Source organism: Polyodon spathula, chromosome 13 (genome assembly GCF_017654505.1).
Source record: "Polyodon spathula isolate WHYD16114869_AA chromosome 13, ASM1765450v1, whole genome shotgun sequence".
Classification (NCBI taxonomy): domain Eukaryota; kingdom Metazoa; phylum Chordata; class Actinopteri; order Acipenseriformes; family Polyodontidae; genus Polyodon; species Polyodon spathula.
Window position 1 is genome coordinate 26,718,657 of NC_054546.1, and position 20,265 is coordinate 26,738,921.

At 42.4% G+C, this 20,265-nt stretch overlaps 1 protein-coding gene across 2 annotated transcripts in view; it reads left to right on the forward strand.

Annotated features, from left to right (window-relative positions):
* Positions 1-20,265, forward strand: part of LOC121325741 (atrophin-1-like) — an 88,606-nt gene that overhangs the window by 11,107 nt on the left and 57,234 nt on the right. The window contains exon 3 of one of the 2 annotated variants that reach the window (XM_041268665.1): positions 13,646-13,783. The exons of the other annotated variant lie outside the window; for it this stretch is intronic. Coding sequence (XP_041124599.1) covers positions 13,646-13,783 — 138 coding nt within the window. The remainder of the gene's footprint in view (positions 1-13,645; positions 13,784-20,265) is intronic. 2 annotated transcript variants of the gene reach the window in all.

Genomic DNA, 20,265 nt, shown 5'->3' on the forward strand with positions numbered 1-20,265 from the left:
GGAGGGCTCACCTCGATGTCCCTGACAATGAAGCTCCTGTCTGGAGGGTGGTGTATAAGCTTCCCCTGCCTAAGCACTCTGGAGATCTGCAGTGGAGGGTGCTGCATGAAATTTTTGCCACAAACCGGTACCTGAGCCGAGTGGAGTCGGAGGTCAGTGTCCAGTGCCCTTTCTGTCCTGTGGCGGAGTCCATTTTCTACCTGTTTGTGGATTGCCGTCGGCTGCAGACCTTCGTTTTGTTTTTAGAGAACCTGCTGGCTTCCTTAGAAGTTACTTTTACTAAACACATTTTTGGTTTTTAGTATAAGGTAGAGTTTTGCACAGAGGGATCGATGCTGATTGGTCCTTGGCCAGCGAAATTAGCTATTTTAAAATCCCCCCAAAATAAAATGAAGCCACTGGTTTTATAAATCCTATCAGTGTTTTTAGGGTCCTGATGGTCTCCAGGATCAAGGTGGAGTTTACTTATTTTAAAATGGTGCTCGACCTGGACAGTTTTGAGAGATGATGGTGCATTGGGGAGGGGGTGTGTGCCGTGAGTGAGGAGGGGGAGCTTGCTCTGCTCATATGAGAAATACTGAGATCCCATTGAACTGAAACTGTTAAAACTGGACTGAGAGACGTTGGATCTGTTATGTTATTTTAGACAGGCATATTTCTTAATTTTCTTGTTTAAAGTGGTTTTGTAAGTTTTATATTTTATTCTAATTTATAGAATAAAGGGATTTAAAAGTCAAAGTCTCTCTCTCTCTCTCAGATGTCTCTGTGCAGTGATCACTCTCACTCTCTCAGATGCCTGTGTGCAGTCTCTCTCACTCTGTCAAAAGTCTGTGCAGTGATCTCTCTTTTTCTCAGATGTCTGTGTGCAGTGGTCTCTCAATCACTCACTCTCTCTCTCAGATGCCTGTGTGCAGTGGTTTCTCTCTCTCTCTCTCTCTCTCTCTCTCGCTCTCTCTCTCTTGTGGGGATTGTGGGGGAGGAGCCTCGATTGTGGGATTGTGGGGGAGGAGCCAGGTGGTGAGTGGAGCACAGGAGTTGCGATTCAGGAGGAGAGTTTATATATAGGATATATATATATATATATATATATATATATATATATATATATATATATATATTATATATATATATATATATCTGTGTTTTATGTTTGTTCGTTCATATTTGTTGGTAATAGTGTTAGTATCTTTGTGAGTCTTTTTGTTTAGCTGATCGTAGATCGTAGTGAAAAGAAAAACTCTTAAGAAAAGAGTTACTGGAAAGAGAGTTATCAAGATATGGAAAATTAATGTATCCCATTAAGATGATCCCTCTAGGTTGTAAAACTCTCAATGTGAAACAGACAAAGATCAAAGTTATTGTATCCCTGGAAGATCTATTTTTGATAACCTGTTTTTAATTAGGGATTTTTTTAACTCTGAGTGAAATGTGTCATTTTAATGTGGGATTGGTCTCCCTTGATCAATAGAAGGCTTTTGATAGGGTCGACCACACCTACCTTGCACGCTGCCTCAGGCCCTGCAGTGGGACAGAACTGGGATTAAGGTGCTGGGGGTGTTCTTTGGGACAGAGCTGTTCATGCAGAGGAACTGGGAGGACCTGGTGGATAAGGTGACGGGGCGGTTACACAGCTGGCAGGGGCTGCTGGCTCAGCTGTCATTCAAGGGGAGGGTCCTGGTCATCAATAATTTGGTGGCCTCCATGTTATGGCATGAGCTGGCATGTCTGGACCCTCCATGGGGAATGGTAGAGGAGATTCAGAAAATACTTCTGGATTTCTTCTGGAGCGGGAGACACTGGCTGAGGCCGGCAGTTCTATACCTCCCCATTGATGAAGGGCGGCAGGCCTGGTCAGCATTGCCAGCAGGGTGGCAGACCTTCAGACTGCAGGGCAGTGAAAAGGCTTCTGTACGCTGAGGAAGGTGCTCACTGTAGAGAGATAGCCTTTTATTTTCTGAGAAGAGTAGGTGGAATGGGGCTAGATCGGAACTTGTTTTTAATTGATTTTGTCAGGTTAGATAAAACAGGTCTCCCCTCTTTGTTAATATTTTTAAAATGTGGCAAACAGTAAGAGTGGAGAGTGAGGAGGGGTCAGTGACAGGGCAATCTTTATTAGAGGAGCCCCTATTCTTTAATCCCTTTTTTCCCATTCAGTTTTTTTTAGTCAGGGGTGCTGTGTGCCAGTTTTGTTAAGGCCGGTGTAACCCGACTGGTTCATTTGACTGAGTTAGGCCACTCCTGTTGGATCTCAGTGGCTCAGCTGTCGCTCGGAGAGGCTGGCTGAGAGAATAATAAATGAGCTGAAGAACTCTCTCTCTAGCTGGGGGGTCGGATCAGGGAGGGGACCCCTTTTTCCCTACAGTTTTTTTATCCCTAGGTTTAGGTGAGGAAGAGGGCGGGGATGGAGCGAGAATAGGGAAAGTGGAGAGAGTTAAAAATATAGCTCTCCACACAGCAGAGGGGAAAAAATATGAGCTGCACGTTAAAACAGTCCAGTCCAAACAGCTAAAAGGGACCGTGGACACAAAATGCAGAAGCCATTTACAGGTGGAAGAGAGTGAGCCGGTATGGAGGGTGTTGTACAAACAGCCCCTCACCAAGAGAGCAGGGGACCTGCAGTGGAGGATCCTGCACTGTGCTGTGTCTACGGGACGGTTCCTCCACAGAGTGGACCCCAGCATCAGTGCTGAGTGCTGTTTCTGTGGGGAGGAGGAGACAGTGTTCCACACGTTCAGTGACTGTGTCAGGCTGGGGTCATTCTTTCACCTCCTGCAAGCTCTTGGGGTGACTTTCAGCAAGGAGATTTTTATTTTTGGGTTCCCCTATATACAAGGAATAGGAGTGTTTTAATTAACTTTATTTTAGGGCAGGCAAAAATTGGCCATTAAAATCCAGGAAAAATAAGATTTTAGAGGCAGGACTAATAGATGTTGTCAGACTTTTTTTTGTATTTTAGTAGTTAGCCAGGTAATGGTGGATTTTAATTATTTTAAAATGGTCAGTAATCTGGAAGGCTTTCAGGAGAGGTGGTGTGTAGGAGATGCCTTGTGCTCACTGAGTGAGGAGGGAGAGCTGCTGTCTAACTTGTAGTTTTAATTTTATTTGGTTTTATTGTTTTACAGTGTTTTTTACTTTGGTTTTAATCTGTTTTTACAGGAAAAGCACTGTTTAGATTTTTTTATTATAGGGTTTTTGTTTTTATTTACATTTTATGATCCTTTTATTTCGTTAAAATCTGTTTTTAAAGGAGAACAGGAGAAGGATAAATGTTTTTTAGGATTTTATGCTGTTGCCTGGGGGAGGTTTCCTTGGAGCCAGCAAGTATCTTAATTGTGTTGTGTTTTACCTTATTGTTATTGAATGGATTTTAATTGCAATTATTTAATAAAGGATCTTAAAAGTCAAAGTCTCATTCTCGCTTTGATGCCTATGTGCAGTGGTCTCTCTCTCTCTCTCTCTCTCTCTCTCTCTCTCTCTCTCTCTCTCTCTCTCTCTCTCTCTCTCTCTCTCTGTCTCTTTCAAGGAGGATTGTGGGATTGTGGAAAGAGCTTGCAGGGAGGTGGTAGCGTTTGAATGCTGGTGCGGTAGGAGAGTGTTTTTTTTGCTACCATTTTTTGCAATATTCTATAATTATTTGTTAATTATTTAGTTTGTTTATATGTCTTTATTTAGTTTGTTTTGGTTTGCATTTTACTGTTTACTGAGTAGTGTTGTGTGTGTGCGCGTGTGTGTGTTTGTAGATCCTGTTATGGGATCTCACTCTGGAGGGCTGGGGGCTCTCAGCTGCCGACATGTGGTTAGCTGCTTGCGGGATTGCTGGTAGTAGGAGAGGTAGTCGGCTATGAAAACATGGTGTCGGCTTCCCGCATGAATAAGAGATTTGTGATCTTTTTAAAAGAGGTATCGCTGGTCAATCAACTGGTGGAGGAAGGATTTTCAGTGAAAGGAGATTTTATTCAGGTGTCCCCCTTAGTAACCCCTGTTACCAAGGTTATTATGTCTAACGTGCCACCGTTTTTAAAAAATGAGATCTTGGAGAATGAACTTGACCGGTATGGCAAGCTGGTGTCCCCAATTAAAAACTTTCCATTAGGGTGTAAAAATACTAATGTAAAGCACGTCCTGTCTTTTTGGAGACAGGTGTTTTTACTGCTGAATAACCCGGGACAGGTGATTGTCGCTTGGAGCTTCAGTGTGGAGGGTACGGGCTGTGTTGTATTTGTTAGCTCAGACACGATGCAGTGCTTTAACTGTGGGGAACAGGGACACCAAAGGAGAGCCTGCCCGAGAAAAAACAGAAATGAGGAAAGGCAGGAGCTGAGTACTGATGACAGGGAGGAGGTAAATTTACAGTATAATCGTAAATCTCGAAAAACTGCTCACTTCTAAATCTTTTGTAGTCATTTTTGTATTACTTTAGTATAAATACATGCTAATTTGGATTCATATGTTGTTTTTTTCTGACTTTATGTGAACGAAAAGACACAAATTCTCCCGTTTTCTCATTGGAAATAGTGATATTTTGAAATTTACTTGTCCTGGTCACAAAAGCAAAGTTTGTGGGGAATAATAGCCATTTTCTATACTTTTGAGGCATAAGCAATTAGGAAATAACACTTACTACCCAGGAACAAAAAAAAAAATTGTTACACAGAGTTATTTGTAGCAGTTATGGAAAAGTGCGTTTTTATTTCTTTTAACGTGAATGGCTGCAGACAGTCTTTTAAAAGAGCGCAGCTGTGTGAGTTTTTTTAGTGGAAGTGGGCGAGGGTAGCGCTGCTGCAGGAGACGCACTCAGACAGTGAGAATGAGGTGGAGTGGCTGGTACAGTGGAGAGGGCCGTGTGTACTGAGCCACGGCTCAAGCACTAGTGCAGGAGTGGCAATTTTATTTAAGCCCAGCCTAGAAGCAACAATTTTAGATATTGAAGAAATTGAAAAGGGGAGGTTATTAAAAGTGCAAGGTTGGGTGGCACTGTATTTGTTTTTATTAATATTTATGCACCAAATAAGGTAAGTGAATATATTAAAATTTTTATCAAACTAAAGCAAGCTCTTTCAAGTGTTAATAATGATGATGATTTTACTATAGATAGAAACAGTGAGGAGCCCAATCCCCAATCCTCCAGTGAATTAGCTGCAGTTTTTCAGTTCAGTGGCTTGGTTGATGTCTGGAGGTGTCTACACCCTAATGCAAGGCAATACACATGGTCTTATTGTCGCTCACAACAAATATATAGAGCAAGGTTATACCGCTTCTACACGTCACACACTCATTTGAATAAATTCATTAAAGCCAACATCATTCCCAGTAGCCTCTCTGACCACCACTGCCTGTTAGTTACAGTATACGTACTCTCACAGCACCTCCTACTGGCATTTTAATGTAACGTTTTTACAGGACACAGCTTTTGTAAAGCAATTTAAGCAATTCTGGAACATATGGAAAAAAGAAAAAAAACAAATATATAAAAATTTGAGGCAGTGGTGGGACAATGGCAAAGCACAGATTAAAATATTTTGCCAGCAATACACACTCAATTCAATTGGGTCACTGAATGCAGTGGTGAGAGAGTTGGAGCGTAAAATTCTCCAGTTAGAGAGCAGCCTGGACACAGACCACCAGGAGCAGACCCTACAAACCCTGAGAGAGCAGAAACACATGCTGGGCAGCCTGCTGAAGGAGAGAGTGAAGGGGGCGCTGGTGCACTCTCGCTTCATGGAACTGAAAGACATGGACACACCCCTCTAGTTTCATTTTTGGCTTGGAGAGGAGGAGAGCAGACAGCCGGCAGATGCATTGCATCCGGATGCCTTGCGGCAGGGAGCTCAGGAGGAGATTAGTGGGGGGAAGCAGTAAAATTTTATACTGAATTATATAGTAAAGAGCAGAGCCATGTGACCAACAGGATATGGACCTGCTGCTTCAGGATTTGCCCACCCTTAGCGAAGAAGAACAACATCAATTAGATAAGCCGCTAACCTATCAGGAGCTGACCACTGCTGTTGCACAGCTTTCAAACAGAAAAGCTCCTGGCATTGACGGACTGCCTGCTGAATTTTTAAAAAAATTCTGGACTGTGATTGGAGAGGACGTTTTGCAGGTGCTGAGAGAGAGCCTCCGGGATAAAGAACTGCCCCTCAGTTGGAGGAGGGCAGTAACACACTATTGCCCATGAAAGGAGACCTTGTGTTTGTTAAAAAATTGGAGACCTGTTTTGCTTTTATGTTCTGATTTTAAAATAATTTCAAAATTTCTTGCCAATAGATTAAAAAAATGTATAGGAGCTGTAATTAACATGGACCAAACTTACTGTATACCGGGAGGCTCCATTTTTGATAATTTTTTTTTTAATTCGAGAATTTTTATCAATGGCTAATACATGTGATTTGAATGTTGGTCTGGTCTCTTTAGATCAGGAGAAGGCGTTTGACAGGGTCGACCACACATACCTTTTTAAAACCCTGGAAGCCTTCGGGTTTGGCCCTGTTTTTATTTCTTACATTCAGCTTTTATACTTAAATGTTTTTAGCATTTTAAAGATCAACAATGGGCTGAGTCAACCCGTCCCAGTGTGCAGGGGTATTAGGCAGGGCTGCTTCCTGTCTAGAATGCTTTATTCACTGGCCATAGAGCTCCTGCTGCACCTACTGAGGGGTAGGCTGGTTGGCTGGGCAGTGCCCTCCTCACCCTCCCCTGTCACAGTGAAGGTGTCTGCAATGTGTTTTTGTGCAGTGATGGTGACATCGAGGCACTACAACAGAGCCTGCACACATTCCAGAGAGTATCTACAGCAAGAGATAATTGGGCAAAGTGTGACACCTTCCTGTCAGGCAGTTGGCGTGATTGCACACCCCCTGTCTTGCCCGAGGCATTGAGATGAGACAGGACAGGTATAAAAGTCTTGGGTGTGTTTTGCTGAGTGGAGACTTATGTGCAGAAAAACTGGGAGGGCCTGGTGGACAGGGTGAGGGAGCAGCTGCAGAGATGGAGGGGACTGCTGGCCCAGCTGTCCTTTAGGGGATGGGTCCTTGTGATTAATAATCTGGTGGCCTCCATGCTGTGGCACAGGCTGGTGTGTCTGGACCCTCCCTGCGGTATGTTGCAAGAGATCCAGAGAATACTACTGGAGTTCTTCTGGAGTGGGAGACTTTAGTTGTGGCCAGCAGTCCTGTATCTCCTCACTGATGAAGGGGGGCAGAGGCTGGTCAGTATTGCCAGCAGGGTAGCAGCCTTCAGACTGCAGGCGGTTCAGAGGCTCCTGTACGCTGGGGAGGAGGCTCATTGGAAGAGGCTGGCTTGCTTTTTTCTCAGCAGAGTAGGTAGGCTGGGGATAGACAAACACCTGTTTTTAATTGAGAGTACTAGATTAGCTAAAATAGATCTCCCTTGTTTTTACTTGAGTGTTTTAGATACCTGGAGGGCAGTGAGGGTGGAGAGAGATGAGGGGTCTCTAACAGGCAGGGTCCTGCTGGAGGAGCCTATTCTTCAATCTGCTCTTCCCTGTGCATTTCTTTCAGTCAATGAGTTTTGTGAGGGCAGGAGTGACCAGGCTGAGCCATTTGATCAACCTTGACCTCTCCTGCTGGTTGACTGCTACACAGCTGGCCGGGCGGCTGGGCTGGCACTCTGAGAGGCTGGCAGAGAAAATGTTTAGTGAGTTGAGAAGCTCTCTCTCCCCCGAGCTCAGGGAGGCTTTGAGGGAGGAGATGTCCAGCAGCACAGGGCAGAGACAAGACTTCATCTTTCCAGGGTTGCTAGTCCAGCAGTAGGTGAAGGAGAAGGGGATGGAGGGAATGAGGGAACGCTACTCAACTTTAACACAGTTAAAGACTTAACTCTTCACACAGCAGGGAGTAAGAACATCTACCAGTTGTGTGTGAAGACATCACATTTGCACCAGTTGAGGGGGTTGGTAGATTGGTGGAGGGCATGTCTGGAGGTAGAGGAGGGGCACAGGCCAGTATGGAGGGTGTTGTGTAAACTACCTCTCACCAAGAGAGCGGGGAACGTGCAGTGGAGGATCCTGCACTGTATTTTGTCCATCATCAGGTTTCTCCACAGAGTTGATTCCAGTAATAGCTCAGAGTGCTGTTTCTGCTCTGCAGAGGAGACAGTGTTCCACATGTACAGCGAGTGTGTTAGGCTAGGCCCACTCTTCCATCTCTTAAAGGAGCTCCTGCAGGGCCTGGGAGAGGAGTTCAATAAACACCTTTTTATCTTTGGGGTTCCCTACAGTTTTAAAAAGAGAAGCAGGTGTGTTTTAATTAATTTTATAATGGGTCAGGCAAAATTAGCCATTTTAAAGTCCAGAAAGAACAGGATCTCTGGGACCAGGCTGACTGATGCCATGCTGCAGTTCATGTTGTTGGTGGTTAGCGGGATAAGAGTGGATTTTGAATTTTGTAAACTAAATAATAACCTGTAGGACTTCCAGGAGAGGTGGTGTGTGGAAGACGGCGTGTGTGATGTGAGTGAGGAGGGGGAGCTCCAGTTTTTGTTCTAATTTTAAGTTTATTTTTATTTTTTATTGTTTTAGTGTTTTTATTAATTTTGGCTTTAATCTGTTTTTAACAGAAAGAAAACACTGTGTTTTTTATTGATTTTTTTTAATGATCCTTTTATTCTGTTTAAAATCTGTTTTTAAGGGGACATGATGTATTTTAGGATTTTTTATTTCTGCTGAGGCAGTAGGAATCTTAATTTTTGTTGTGTTTTACCTTTATTGAATTTTAATGGATTTTATTTGGAATGTTTAAATAAAGGATCTTAAAAGTCCCTCTCTCACTCTCTCAGATGCCTGTGTGCAGTGGCCCCTCTTTCTCTCTCTCTCAGATATCTGTGGGCAGTAGTCAGCAGAAGGAAGTTCTTGCTTGGCTTGGCAGCTTTTCCTTCTCTATGGTAGAGAAGAAAAGTTTGTATAGTGCGTTGTCACAGAGACGGCCGAAGTGGGCGGCGTCAGAACCAGGAAAGGTAATGCAATACACAAAACACAGGACGGATGAAATGAAGTGATGAAGACGCCTGTTGGCGCCGGTTTAATACAAAATAAAAGGTTTACACAAACACGAAAAACACAGGACACGGCACTCTACGCCAAAATAAATAGACAAACGAAAACAGACTAAACTTAACAAAACGGTGCACGGACAGAGACTGACAAACACGGTGAGCGGATACTTTCTCCTCTTATTATTATTATTATTATTATTATTATTATTATTATTACTACTGCTACTAATTTCTTCCGTCTCCAATCCCGTTCTCCGCTCACCGAACACCCAACCGCCAGTATGTGACAACGTGCATCTATATATACTATTGTGCTGGGATTCAATTACCAATTAATTATTCACTTGAATCCCAGCACGTGAATTAATAAAGTGCAATTCCCCGTGCTCACATATTACTACATTTTACTTGCACGTGAAGTGCTGTGCAATCCTCGTGCCTAAATACACATATACATTTTTAAACACTCGTGTTACACAGACCCGTTTATATCCCGTGTACCAATGTCTATACACCAACATTTAAACACACCACACGCAACACATAACAGATAATATACACAGGGGCGGGCACTTTGTTACATACGTGTGTGAGCGTGAGGCATGCCCCAGCCTTGCAGGGGGTGCCAGACACGCCCTGGAGGGAGCGTTTGGGAAGAGGGGAGGAGGTGCGGCCGTCCTGTAGAACTCTGTATAAACCCCCAATCCAAAACTTATCTGGAGACTTACAGTGGAGGATTTTACACACCATCATTGCTGTAAACTCATTCATTTCTATCATTAATCCCAACACTTCAGACTGTTGTCTGTTTTGCATTGAGAGGGAAACTGTCTTCCATGCTTTTATGAATTGCGCCCATTTGAAACCTCTTTTTAGACAACTGAGCTTTATATTTCAAAGACTATCTTTGTGTTTTAGTGAGGAGTTTTTTTTATGGGGGTGCAGTATAGGAGGAATAGGAGTTTTAGGTGTCAGGTGGCAAATTTTATTCTTGGGCAGGCAAAATTGGCAATATTAAAGAGCAGGAAGAGGAGAGTGGCGGAGAGTGAGAATATAAATCTGCTCAGTATTTTGAATTTGTTGCTTGTTACTCGCATAAAACTAGAACACAGTTTTTATAAGATAATGAACAAAACGGAGAAGTTTGAATTGTTGTGGTGTGTAGACAGTGCGCTGTGTGAAGTGAATGAGGAAAATGAGGTGATTTTCTTTTAAAAGTATTTTAATCTGTGATTGTGTGTTTTTAAATTTTTAGTGTTGATGTGTTGGGGAGGCTCAGGCATAACTGCACCGAGGATTTTAATAGAGATAGGAATGGCGAGGAGCCGCATCCCCAGTCTGCTGGAGTTTTAACTGCAGTTTTTAAGTTTGGTGACCTGGTTGATGTTTAGAGGTGTCTGCATCCACACACATCAATATACTTGGTCACAGCACCATAGTACTCGTGTATATAGAGCACGGTTAGACTGGGTGCATGTTTTAAGAAATCATTTAAACATTATTACAGTAGCATTTATTGTTCCTAATAGTCTTTCAGATCACCAGTGCTTGGTAGTTACAGCTGTCTTCCCAAGGGAACCTAGCAGACCTTCATATTGGTGTTTAAATGTAAAGTTGTTGGAAGATGGTACTTTTAATAATACTTTTAAATATTTTTGGTGTGTGTGGAAGAAGCAAAAAACTAAATATAGAGATTCAAGGCAGTGGTGGGATATCGGGAAGGCACAAATTAAATACACTTTGGACACAACCAGGTCCCTAAACAATGCAGTTAAAGAGTTGGAGAGAGATATCTTACAGTTGCAAAATGATGAAAACAATACATTTAATGAGCAAACCTTCCAAGATTTAAAAGAGAAGAAAGGATTATTGGGTGACCTGCTGAAGGAGAGAGTGAGGGGGGCAATGGTGCGATCCCGATTTGTGGAGTGCAGAGATATGGATGCCCCCACCAGTTTCTTCTTGAGTTTGGAGAAGAGGAGAGTGGAGAGCTGGCAGCTGAGGTGCGTACCGTCGCAGTTCTATAAGGAATTGATTTATAAAGAGCTTTGTGACCCAGAGGACACTGAATGATTGCTTCAGGACCTGCCCAGACTAGGAGAGGATGAGCAGAAGAACCTGGACACTGCACTGAAGTTTATACAACTATCTCAGTTGTTTAGTGGGAAAGCCCCCGGGATTGATGGCCTACCTGCGGAGTTCTAGAAACACTTCTAGACTCTGATGGTGGGGGAGGACTTCTTCCAGGTGTGGCAAGAGAGCTTGGAACTTGGTGAACTGCCCCTCAGCTGCCGTAGGGTAGTAATTACGTTACTGCCTAAAAAGGGAGACCTATGTTTTTTAAAGAACTGGAGATGTGTGGCACTTTTATGTTCCGATTTTAAATTAATTTCTAGATCCTTCTCAAATAGACTTAAGAAATGTATTGGACATATAGTACACACAGATCAAACTTACTGTGTTCCTGGAAGTTCCATTTTGGACAATTTATTTTTGATTTCTGAGTTTATGTCTTTAAGTGTGTTTTAATGTGGGGTTGGTCTCCCTAGACCAAGAGAAGGCCTTTGACAGGGTTCACCACAACTACCTTTTTTAAGGCCTTGGGAGCTTTTGGATTTAGGCCTGTTTTTATTAATCTTATAAAACTTTTAAAGACAAATACTTTTAGTATTTTAAAGGTCAATAACAGCCTGAGTCGTCCTTTTCCGGTGTGCAGGGGCATTAGATAAGGCTGCTCTCTGTCTGGTATATTATATTCACTTTCCATAGAGCCACTGTTGCACCTTCTGTGGGGTAGACTGTCTGGCTGGATGGTGCCCGCTTCACCCTCCCGTTGCTGTTAAACTGTCAGCCTATGCCGATGATGTGAACGTTTTTGTTCGCAGGGATGTCCAGGCCCTGAAGGAAAGTTTATAAACGTTCCAAAGAGCATCGTCTGCAAGGGTAAACTGGGCAAAATGTGACACCTTCCTGTCAAGGCAGCTAGCAGGAGGGGGGGCCCCCAACGTTGCCCCAGTCTTTGGAACAGAGCTGGGCTGAAGGTGCTGGGAGTATACTGGGGGTCCCAGCTGTTTATGGAGAAAAACTGGGAGGGCCTGGTGAAAAGGGTGAAGGGGCGACTGCAGAGCTGGCAGGGTTTGCTGGGGCAGCTGTCTTTCAGAGGGAGGGTCCTGGTCATTAATAACTTGGTGGCCTCCATGCTGTGGCACAGGTTGGTGAGCCTGGATTCTTCCAAGGGCATGGTACAGGAGATCCAGAGGGTGCTCTTGTATTTTTTCTGGAGTGGGAGACACTGGCTAAGACCAGCAGTGCTGTACCTCCCCACTGATGAAGGAGGGCAAGGTCTGGTGAGTATTGCCAGCAGGGTGGTAGCTTTTAGACTTCAGGCAGTACAGAGGCTCCTGTATGCTGGAGAAGAGGCTCATTGAAGCAGGCTAGCCTGTTTCTTTCAGAACACTGCAGGCAGGCTTTGTTTTAGTAAATCAGTTTTTTTTTAGTAGATACCTCCCCGTTTGATGTTGTGGGTCTCCCCTCATTTTATCAGACCATGTTGGAGGTGTGGAAGACAGTGAGGGTAAAGAGAGAGGAGGAGTCTCTAACAGGCCAGGCTCTGTTACAGGAGCCTCTCTTCAATACTTTTTTCTGGTTTGTTTCTTTTAGTCTAAGTTGTTGTGTTTTTTGCAGAGCAGGCCTGACTCATCTAGTTCATCTGTTTGAGTCTGGCTCCTCTCGCTGGATAAGTGCAGCTCAGCTAGCTTGGAGGTTAGGCTGGCATTCAGAAAGGTTGGCTTTGAGTGGGCTAAGGGACTCTCTGTCCCTGGTGCTCAGAGAGGCTCTGAGAGAGGGGATGTCCTGGAGAGCAGAGCAAGAAAGGTAGCCCATCTTCCCTTCAGTCCTCATCTCTCCATTTGGAACATAGAGCCAGAAAGCAGCAGCTGTGGTCTGCTGAGTATTGAAAGAGAGAAAGATCAGGCTCTCCACAGTATTGAGAGCAAAAAGCTTTATTACCTCCATGTGAAGACAACCCATTTCAGGGAGCTTCAGGGGCTGACTGACACTAAGTGGAGGGTTCATCTCTCTGTTGATGGAGGCTTAAGGCCTATCCGGAGAGTTTTATATAAATTACCACTGTCTAAGAGAGGTGGGGATCTTCAGTGGAGACTTCGCCACTGTATAGTGAGTACGGGAAGGTTTCTTCACAGAGTTGACCTCAGTATCAGTAGTGAGTGCTGTTTCTGTGGGCAGGAGGAGGCAATCTTTCATGCCTACAGTGATTGTGGAAGGCTGGAGCCCCTCTTCCATCTGCTATAGGATCTCCTGCAGTCTGTAGGGGTGGCTTTCCGCAAATAGTTGTTTATTTTCGGCGTCCCTTTAGTCTTCTTAGTGTTTTTTGTTTTTATAGTTATAGTAGTGTTTCAGAAGGATTTTTAATTTTTATTGTATTGTTTTGTGTCTTACTGGATTTATTTTTAATGTTTCATTAAAGGATGTCAAAAGTCTTTCTTTCTGTCAGATGTCTGTGTGCAGTGATCTTCACTCCCTCAGATTCCTGTGTGCAGTGGTCTCTCTTACTCACTTTCACTCTCTCTGAGATGCCTGTGTGCAGTGGTTTCTCTTTCTCTCTCTCTCTCAGATGTCTGTGCGCAGTGGTCGGCGGAAGGAAGTTCCCAAGCTGGCAGAGCAGCAAAAGGGTGTGCGAGTCCACACATCGCCACTGAGGGGCGGTCACAACAGTGGCAGCAGCACCTCCAGCTCAGAGAGCAGAGCCCTGGTAAGAGATCACTATAGACCAGGGAGCACGAGGGACAAATAGGGCTTCTTTACAACCCATTCTCTTACCTCTTATTAGCTTTATTAACATGATCATTGTCCCCTTTAAAGAGTGGTAGGAGAGGATGTACTTTGCTATTAATGGATATTTGATCACATGTAGTCAACCCTGGTTAACTCGACACCCCACGGGTATGCTATTTGGTATCGACTTATCCAAGGTGTCACGTTAACCAGGGGGGCGTATAAGTAACAGAACTTGCACGTTTATAGAGTTACAGTATTTACAAGTTTATTTTTAGTAAATGTCCTTTTGAAAACGGTTGAAAGAACTGCAATGAATGAATCAATTACAGTAATGTACAAACTCTGTACAACTCAAAGTGGTTAATAGTGTGCAGGTGATCAAAGAACAGAAGGACAATTGTAATCCAGGTAAAAAAGGTTTGTTTATTTTTATTCCTTAAGTCCAGTGCCTGATGGCGAAACAAACAGTGTTTTGTTGTTCATTTCTGTCTATGAATTCCTCACACGGGGCATCAATAATGTAGTGTGCAAGGTATATTTGTAATTTGACTAGTTTAAATTGTAATAATTGAATACCTTGTTTTGAATTCAAATCATGTAGAACCCGACCCTTATTGAAATAATCAGACTAGACCACATTTCTAGTGAATACAAAGTAACAGTTTTATTATAAATAAAACTAAGTAAAGGAAAAATTAAAGGTGCAACAACTAAACTAAGATAATACAGACAGGAAGAATTAACTAAACTAAACAGTACAGAAAATAAGGTTCAAACAACAACACCTCCACTTCCGCTGGTTGATTAGCTATTAGCAATTCAAAGCAGTCTATGGGAGATCCCGTTAAGGTTACAACTGCATTCCTGACAGCTATTTAAGATGAAGGTTGGACTTAACAGGGGTATCATTAGTAACACAAATATTCACTTTCGTGAATATTTGATAATCAAAGCATCGTTAAAGCAGTCTCATATATATATAGTTTCGGTTCAGAAGGCAATTCTCACTCTTGCGAGGTAAAGACGCTCTTTGCGTCCAGACAACCTGTCAAGAATTATCTGTTATCAAGACAGTTAAATTTGGATTCTAGCTTCTAAATGCAGAATGATAATTGCCTTATGAAACTCACATCAATTTATATAAATCACATACAAGCAAATACTATATTTTTCATTAACTCAAAGCAGTGATACTTTTCTTACATTTCACTTAAAACAAAACATTAATTTGACTTTAAGGTCTGCTTATTCTCGAGTTCATAAGAGGATTATAACACTACTCATTGAATACTTAACGGATTTGCGCTGTTTCCTCCAGCTGTTCCTTGTCTTCAACAATACAGGAGGTTGAAGTTTGCCCGCTGTCAAGGTCAGCTAGATTCCGGGTCTGCCTTCCTCGCATTTCGTCTCCACTTCAGGGTATGAAATAAATGTCTCTGCAAAGAACTAAGAGTCATTAACTATTTAGATATTCCACTGAAACAGCAATTCCTCCACCAATATGTGCACTCTTCGTCCGGTTATGTCTGGGATATTCCACTGCAAACTCCGGCACTGCTAGCTCAATAAATTGAATATACTTCAATTTATGTCGACTTCAAATGTTTATCCAACTCTTTTTCCCGGTGATCAATCAGGGCTAAGTTAGACAAGTACTTTAGGATTTTAGACGTCTCACGCAACGGACTCCCACACCAAGGCAAACACCAGAATTGTTATTTCGTATTAGAGTGTCCGAAAACGGTATCTCTGTCCCAGCTGGTCGCAGGCTGGATCTCCTGGATCTCCAGGTTATCACAGTTCACAGACTGGTTTGTGTATTGGAGCCTTGGATTTCGTGTCAGGAGAGTCGTTTCAATGCCGCGCTCATACTTTTGTAGGTTTCTTTCTCCCCCTGTGATTGGATATTTGGGTTCATTTGGGTAGTGCCTTAGCCTACGTGGAGAGTTTTTCATTGGTTGTTCTTGTACCGATGCGACCCCTTGTTATCCATTGGTCTATTCTGCCCCCTGTTGGCTTGTTTATGGTTTTTGTCTTAAGTGTGAATTGTTTGGCTTGTGGTGCAGAATGAGTCATTCAGCGATCGTGAAGATAGGCCATATGTCAAGTATTTATTTTACGACTATTTTTAAAAGCATTCCTTGTCAGTGGGTGAGTTGGAGACCAGAAACCAAGAAGAATGGTTTAAGACTCCTCCCTGTATATTCCAATTCTGTTACTTTCATGCACAGAATTATATGATGACCTCCCCCCCTTGATGCTACATTCCCCCCTTCTTGAAGGCAATGAGGTTGACAGTGAGTACTGTTCCTCGCAGGGTTACCCTCAGGTTCTGTAACTGCTGTTGCTGTTGCGTAAGTTTATTATTGATTTCAGGTAATTCCTCCTTAAGTTCCTTCACATGTTTTCTCAATGTGTTCAGGGTGACCGTATTGGAGGCAAACAGACCAGCCGAAAACAGCGATCCTTCACAGCGGTCGTGGCGAGTAGACCCCCCTAGAAATATTTTTGGATGGCTCACTCCAACCTCACGTACACCCTTTGCGTGTATGTTCTACACTTTGTTATCAACAGTCCTGGGGCATGTTGAAGAACAACACCCGTAGCGGGACCAGGTTTCACAATTTCAGAAGGCTGTGTCAAGCCAATCAAGCAGACCATCATTGTTAACCAGTCTGTTTCTACAGGTATCATTCTGTAACACACAGGAAATACATTTTAGCTCTATATCCACTTGTATGAGGCTATTATCCAGGATAACAGCTAATTGACTACATAGGCCCTACACGACCATGATTAGATATTATCTACCTATATTTATAAAATGGGTATTTTAAATACTCTATCATGATTGGTCAAAATAGGTCACATGGGGGTGTTGATATTACAGCATATCACCATGGGTCGGTACTTTTTTTTCAAAAACGGGCAAATCACAGGCAGATATCCATTCACCTAGAATTTAAAAACAAAAATGGCAGACATATTGGAATTTATCGCAACAAACATGACTGATGAGATTTATGTAAATGTTGAACTTTTGGGAAACCGAAGTGTACATGAGATATTGAATGAATCTGAATCCGACACCATTGATTAATTAAAGTAGTGAAAAAGTAAATGTAAATATTCAAATAAATTCAAAACTCGCCATTCTGATCGTTCTGTGCCTTCTCCCTGAACTACGGCGTTTCCCTATCCCATTTTGAAAATAAATAATTTCTTAAAAATATCTCTTAAACTTTCATCTTTTCACAAAAGATTTGGGTCCCTCTTAAAAGAGACTTTGGGGTTAAAAGATGTTTTGTTGCCGTTGCTCCCGCTGTCCGTTCTTCAGTCTGCCTGCCTGCTGCCACTGGACCCACCCCCCTGCGCAGCTGTGTGATGGGAGGCTGAACGTTTATAAGTTTATCTCGACAGTTCCTGCCATACCCTTTAAATGTGTCCAGGTACGAGGGTATCATTTCTTCTGTTGTGCCCTGCATTGTTTTAAATAGTTTCTTAACACTGACCCAGTATTTCTCCACGTTACCAAACTGTAAATTGCAAAGTCAGTTTGATAAGTAATCGGGCATTCCATGCAAATAATCTTTCTAGCCACTGTGAAGCTGTACCAACACACATCTGGTATGGATACCTCCTGTTACTACCCCGGATAACAAAGGATGATACTATTGCAGGTCTTGTGAGGAAGGGTCTGCGTGATTTAAAGGCTGTCTTATTTGTGCTGCGTGATTTAAAGGCAGGCTCATTTGTGCTGTGTCATGATGAAAATGGGCAGTAATATTTTACTTTAAAATGTAACGAATAAACCAAGAATTACAAGAAGTGTAATGAATCAAAACTGCATTTTCAATGGCAATGTTCAATTCAGCATCTGAAATAATTTTTTAATTAATACATTTTTGGTTTTACTTTTTTGTATATTTTAAGGGACTATTTTTTCTAAGTTCAGGCAGAGGTGGAAGGATATTCAATAAAAGTAACTTTTTTGTTAATTAAAACATGTTTTTAGGTTGTTTTTTTTTTTTCGGTTGATCCATTTTATAAGCAGAATAAGGCACTTCAGGGTGTGGGATATACTCTAATATCCACACGGCCCGGGCGGTTGAAGCCACTCGGCTTCACCTCGTGCCTTATTAACGCACCCGGGCCGTGTGGATATTAGAGTATATCCCGCACCCTCTCGTGCCTTATTGCATATATATATATATATATATATAGGACCAGACAAAAGTTTGAGTACACCTGCTTGAAACTAGGTTTTTCATGATTATCTATGCTTTTAACTGTATAAACTTGTCTATAAACACTTAATATTTCATTATATGATAAATTTATTTTTTAAATGAAAATGTAAATCTTGTCAATTTCAATGAAAGCAAGCAAGGGGATTCCAGTCAGAAGCCCAAGTAAGTTAAAATTTTGAAATATGTATAACACAGTGTTAGAACACTGGCCTAAGTATAAAAGTGTCTTTGTTAGATGTTACCTAATTAACCTTTTGTCACCAATTATTGTTAACAAGTGAGGGTCCATGATTACTATAAATGATGGAGGCAGGGTGGTCCAAGGGTTAAAGTCCAAGGCTTGTAACCAGAAGGTCACCGGTTCAAATCCCACCTCTGCCACTGACTAACTCACTGTGTGACCCTGAGCAAGTCACTTAACTATTGTAAGTGACACTGCATGTATTGCACAGGTCATAGCCTACCTCTGGAAAGCGCTTTGTAATGGTGGTCCACTATGAAAGGCACTATATAAAAATAAAGATTATTAGGGGAAGCTATAAAAAAGTCCAACAAGATGCTCGGCTACATTGTGAAAAGTGTTGAATTTAAATCAAGGGAATTAATGTTAAAACTCTACAATGCATTAGTAAGACCTCATCTTGAATATTGTGTTCAGTTCTGGTCACCTCGCTATAAAAAAGGTATTGCTGCTCTAGAAAGAGTGCAAAGAAGAGCGACCAGAATTATACTGGGTTTAAAAGGCATGTCATATGCAGACAGGCTAAAAGAATTGAATCTGTTCAGTCTTAAACAAAGAAGACTGCGCGGCGACCTAATTCAAGCATTCAAAATTCTAAAAGGTATTGACAATGTCGACCCAAGGGACTTTTTCAACCTGAAAAAAGAAACAAGGACCAGGGGTCACAAATGGAGATTAGACAAAGGGACATTCAGAACAGAAAATAGGGGGCACTTTTTTTACACAGAGAATCGTGAGGGGCTGGAATCAACTCCCCAGTAATGTTGTTGAAGCTGACACCCTGGCATCCTTCAGGAAGCTGCTTGATGAGATTCTGGGATCAATAAGCTACTAACAACCATACGAGCAAGAAGGGCCGAATGGCCTCCTCTCGTTTGTAAACTTTCTTATGTTCTTATGTTCTTAAATATAGGTATCTGTAAATATAGGTAGTCTGTAATTACTGTAAGAAATGAAGGTCAATCTTTAAGAATCACAAGAACTTTGCAAGTGTCTGTAACTGCTGTGGCCAAGACCATCAAACGATTTGAAGAAACTGGCACTCATGAGAACCGAACAAAGTCAGGCAGGCCAAGGGTGACCTCAGAAACAGAGATCAAGTTCATTCGAGTCACAAGTCTGCGAAACCAGCGATTAACTGCACCTGAAATACAAGCTCAGCTAAATGCTACTAGAAGTACAGATGTTTCAACATCAACGGTTCAGAGGAGATTGTGTGAAACTGGCCTAACTGGAAGAATTGCTGCAAAGAAACCATTGTTAAGAGTGAAGAATAAGAGGAAGAGACTTGCCTGGGCCAAAAAACAAAGAAACTGAACGTTTGAAGAGTGGAAGTCAGTCTTATGAACCGATGAGTCAAAATTTGAAATATTTGGGTCCAACCGCCAAGTATTTGTAAGACGCAGAGAGGGTGAGCGCATGAGTTCTGCATGTGTGGTTCCCACTATCAAGCATGGTGGAGGTAGTGTAATGATCTGGGGTTGCTTTGCTGGTGACAGAGTTGGTGATCTTTACCAAGTCCATGGCAAGCTCAAGCAGCATGGCTATCGTACTTCAGAAGCATGCCATTCCATCAGGATTACAGCTAGTTGGACAGTCCTTCATTCTTCAGCAAGATAATGACCTAAAACACACCTCAAAGTTGTGCAAGAACTATCTGGCGAAGAGTGAAGGACAACTCAATCTAATGACCTCAATCCCATAGAACTGGTATGGGACGAACTGGACAGAAGAGTCAAAGCAAAGCTACCCACAAGTGCCCTACATCTCTGGGAATTGCTGCAGAAGAGCTGGGTAGACATGTCGGGTGATTTCCTGCTGAAACTTGTTAACCGAATGCCTCGTGTTTGTGAGGCTGTTATTAAAGCAACGGGTGGCTATTTTGAGGAATCCAAGATTTAGAGACAATTTTCAGTTTTCTTGAACATTGCTTTGATACTCCTTATGTTTTGTTTTGCATATTGT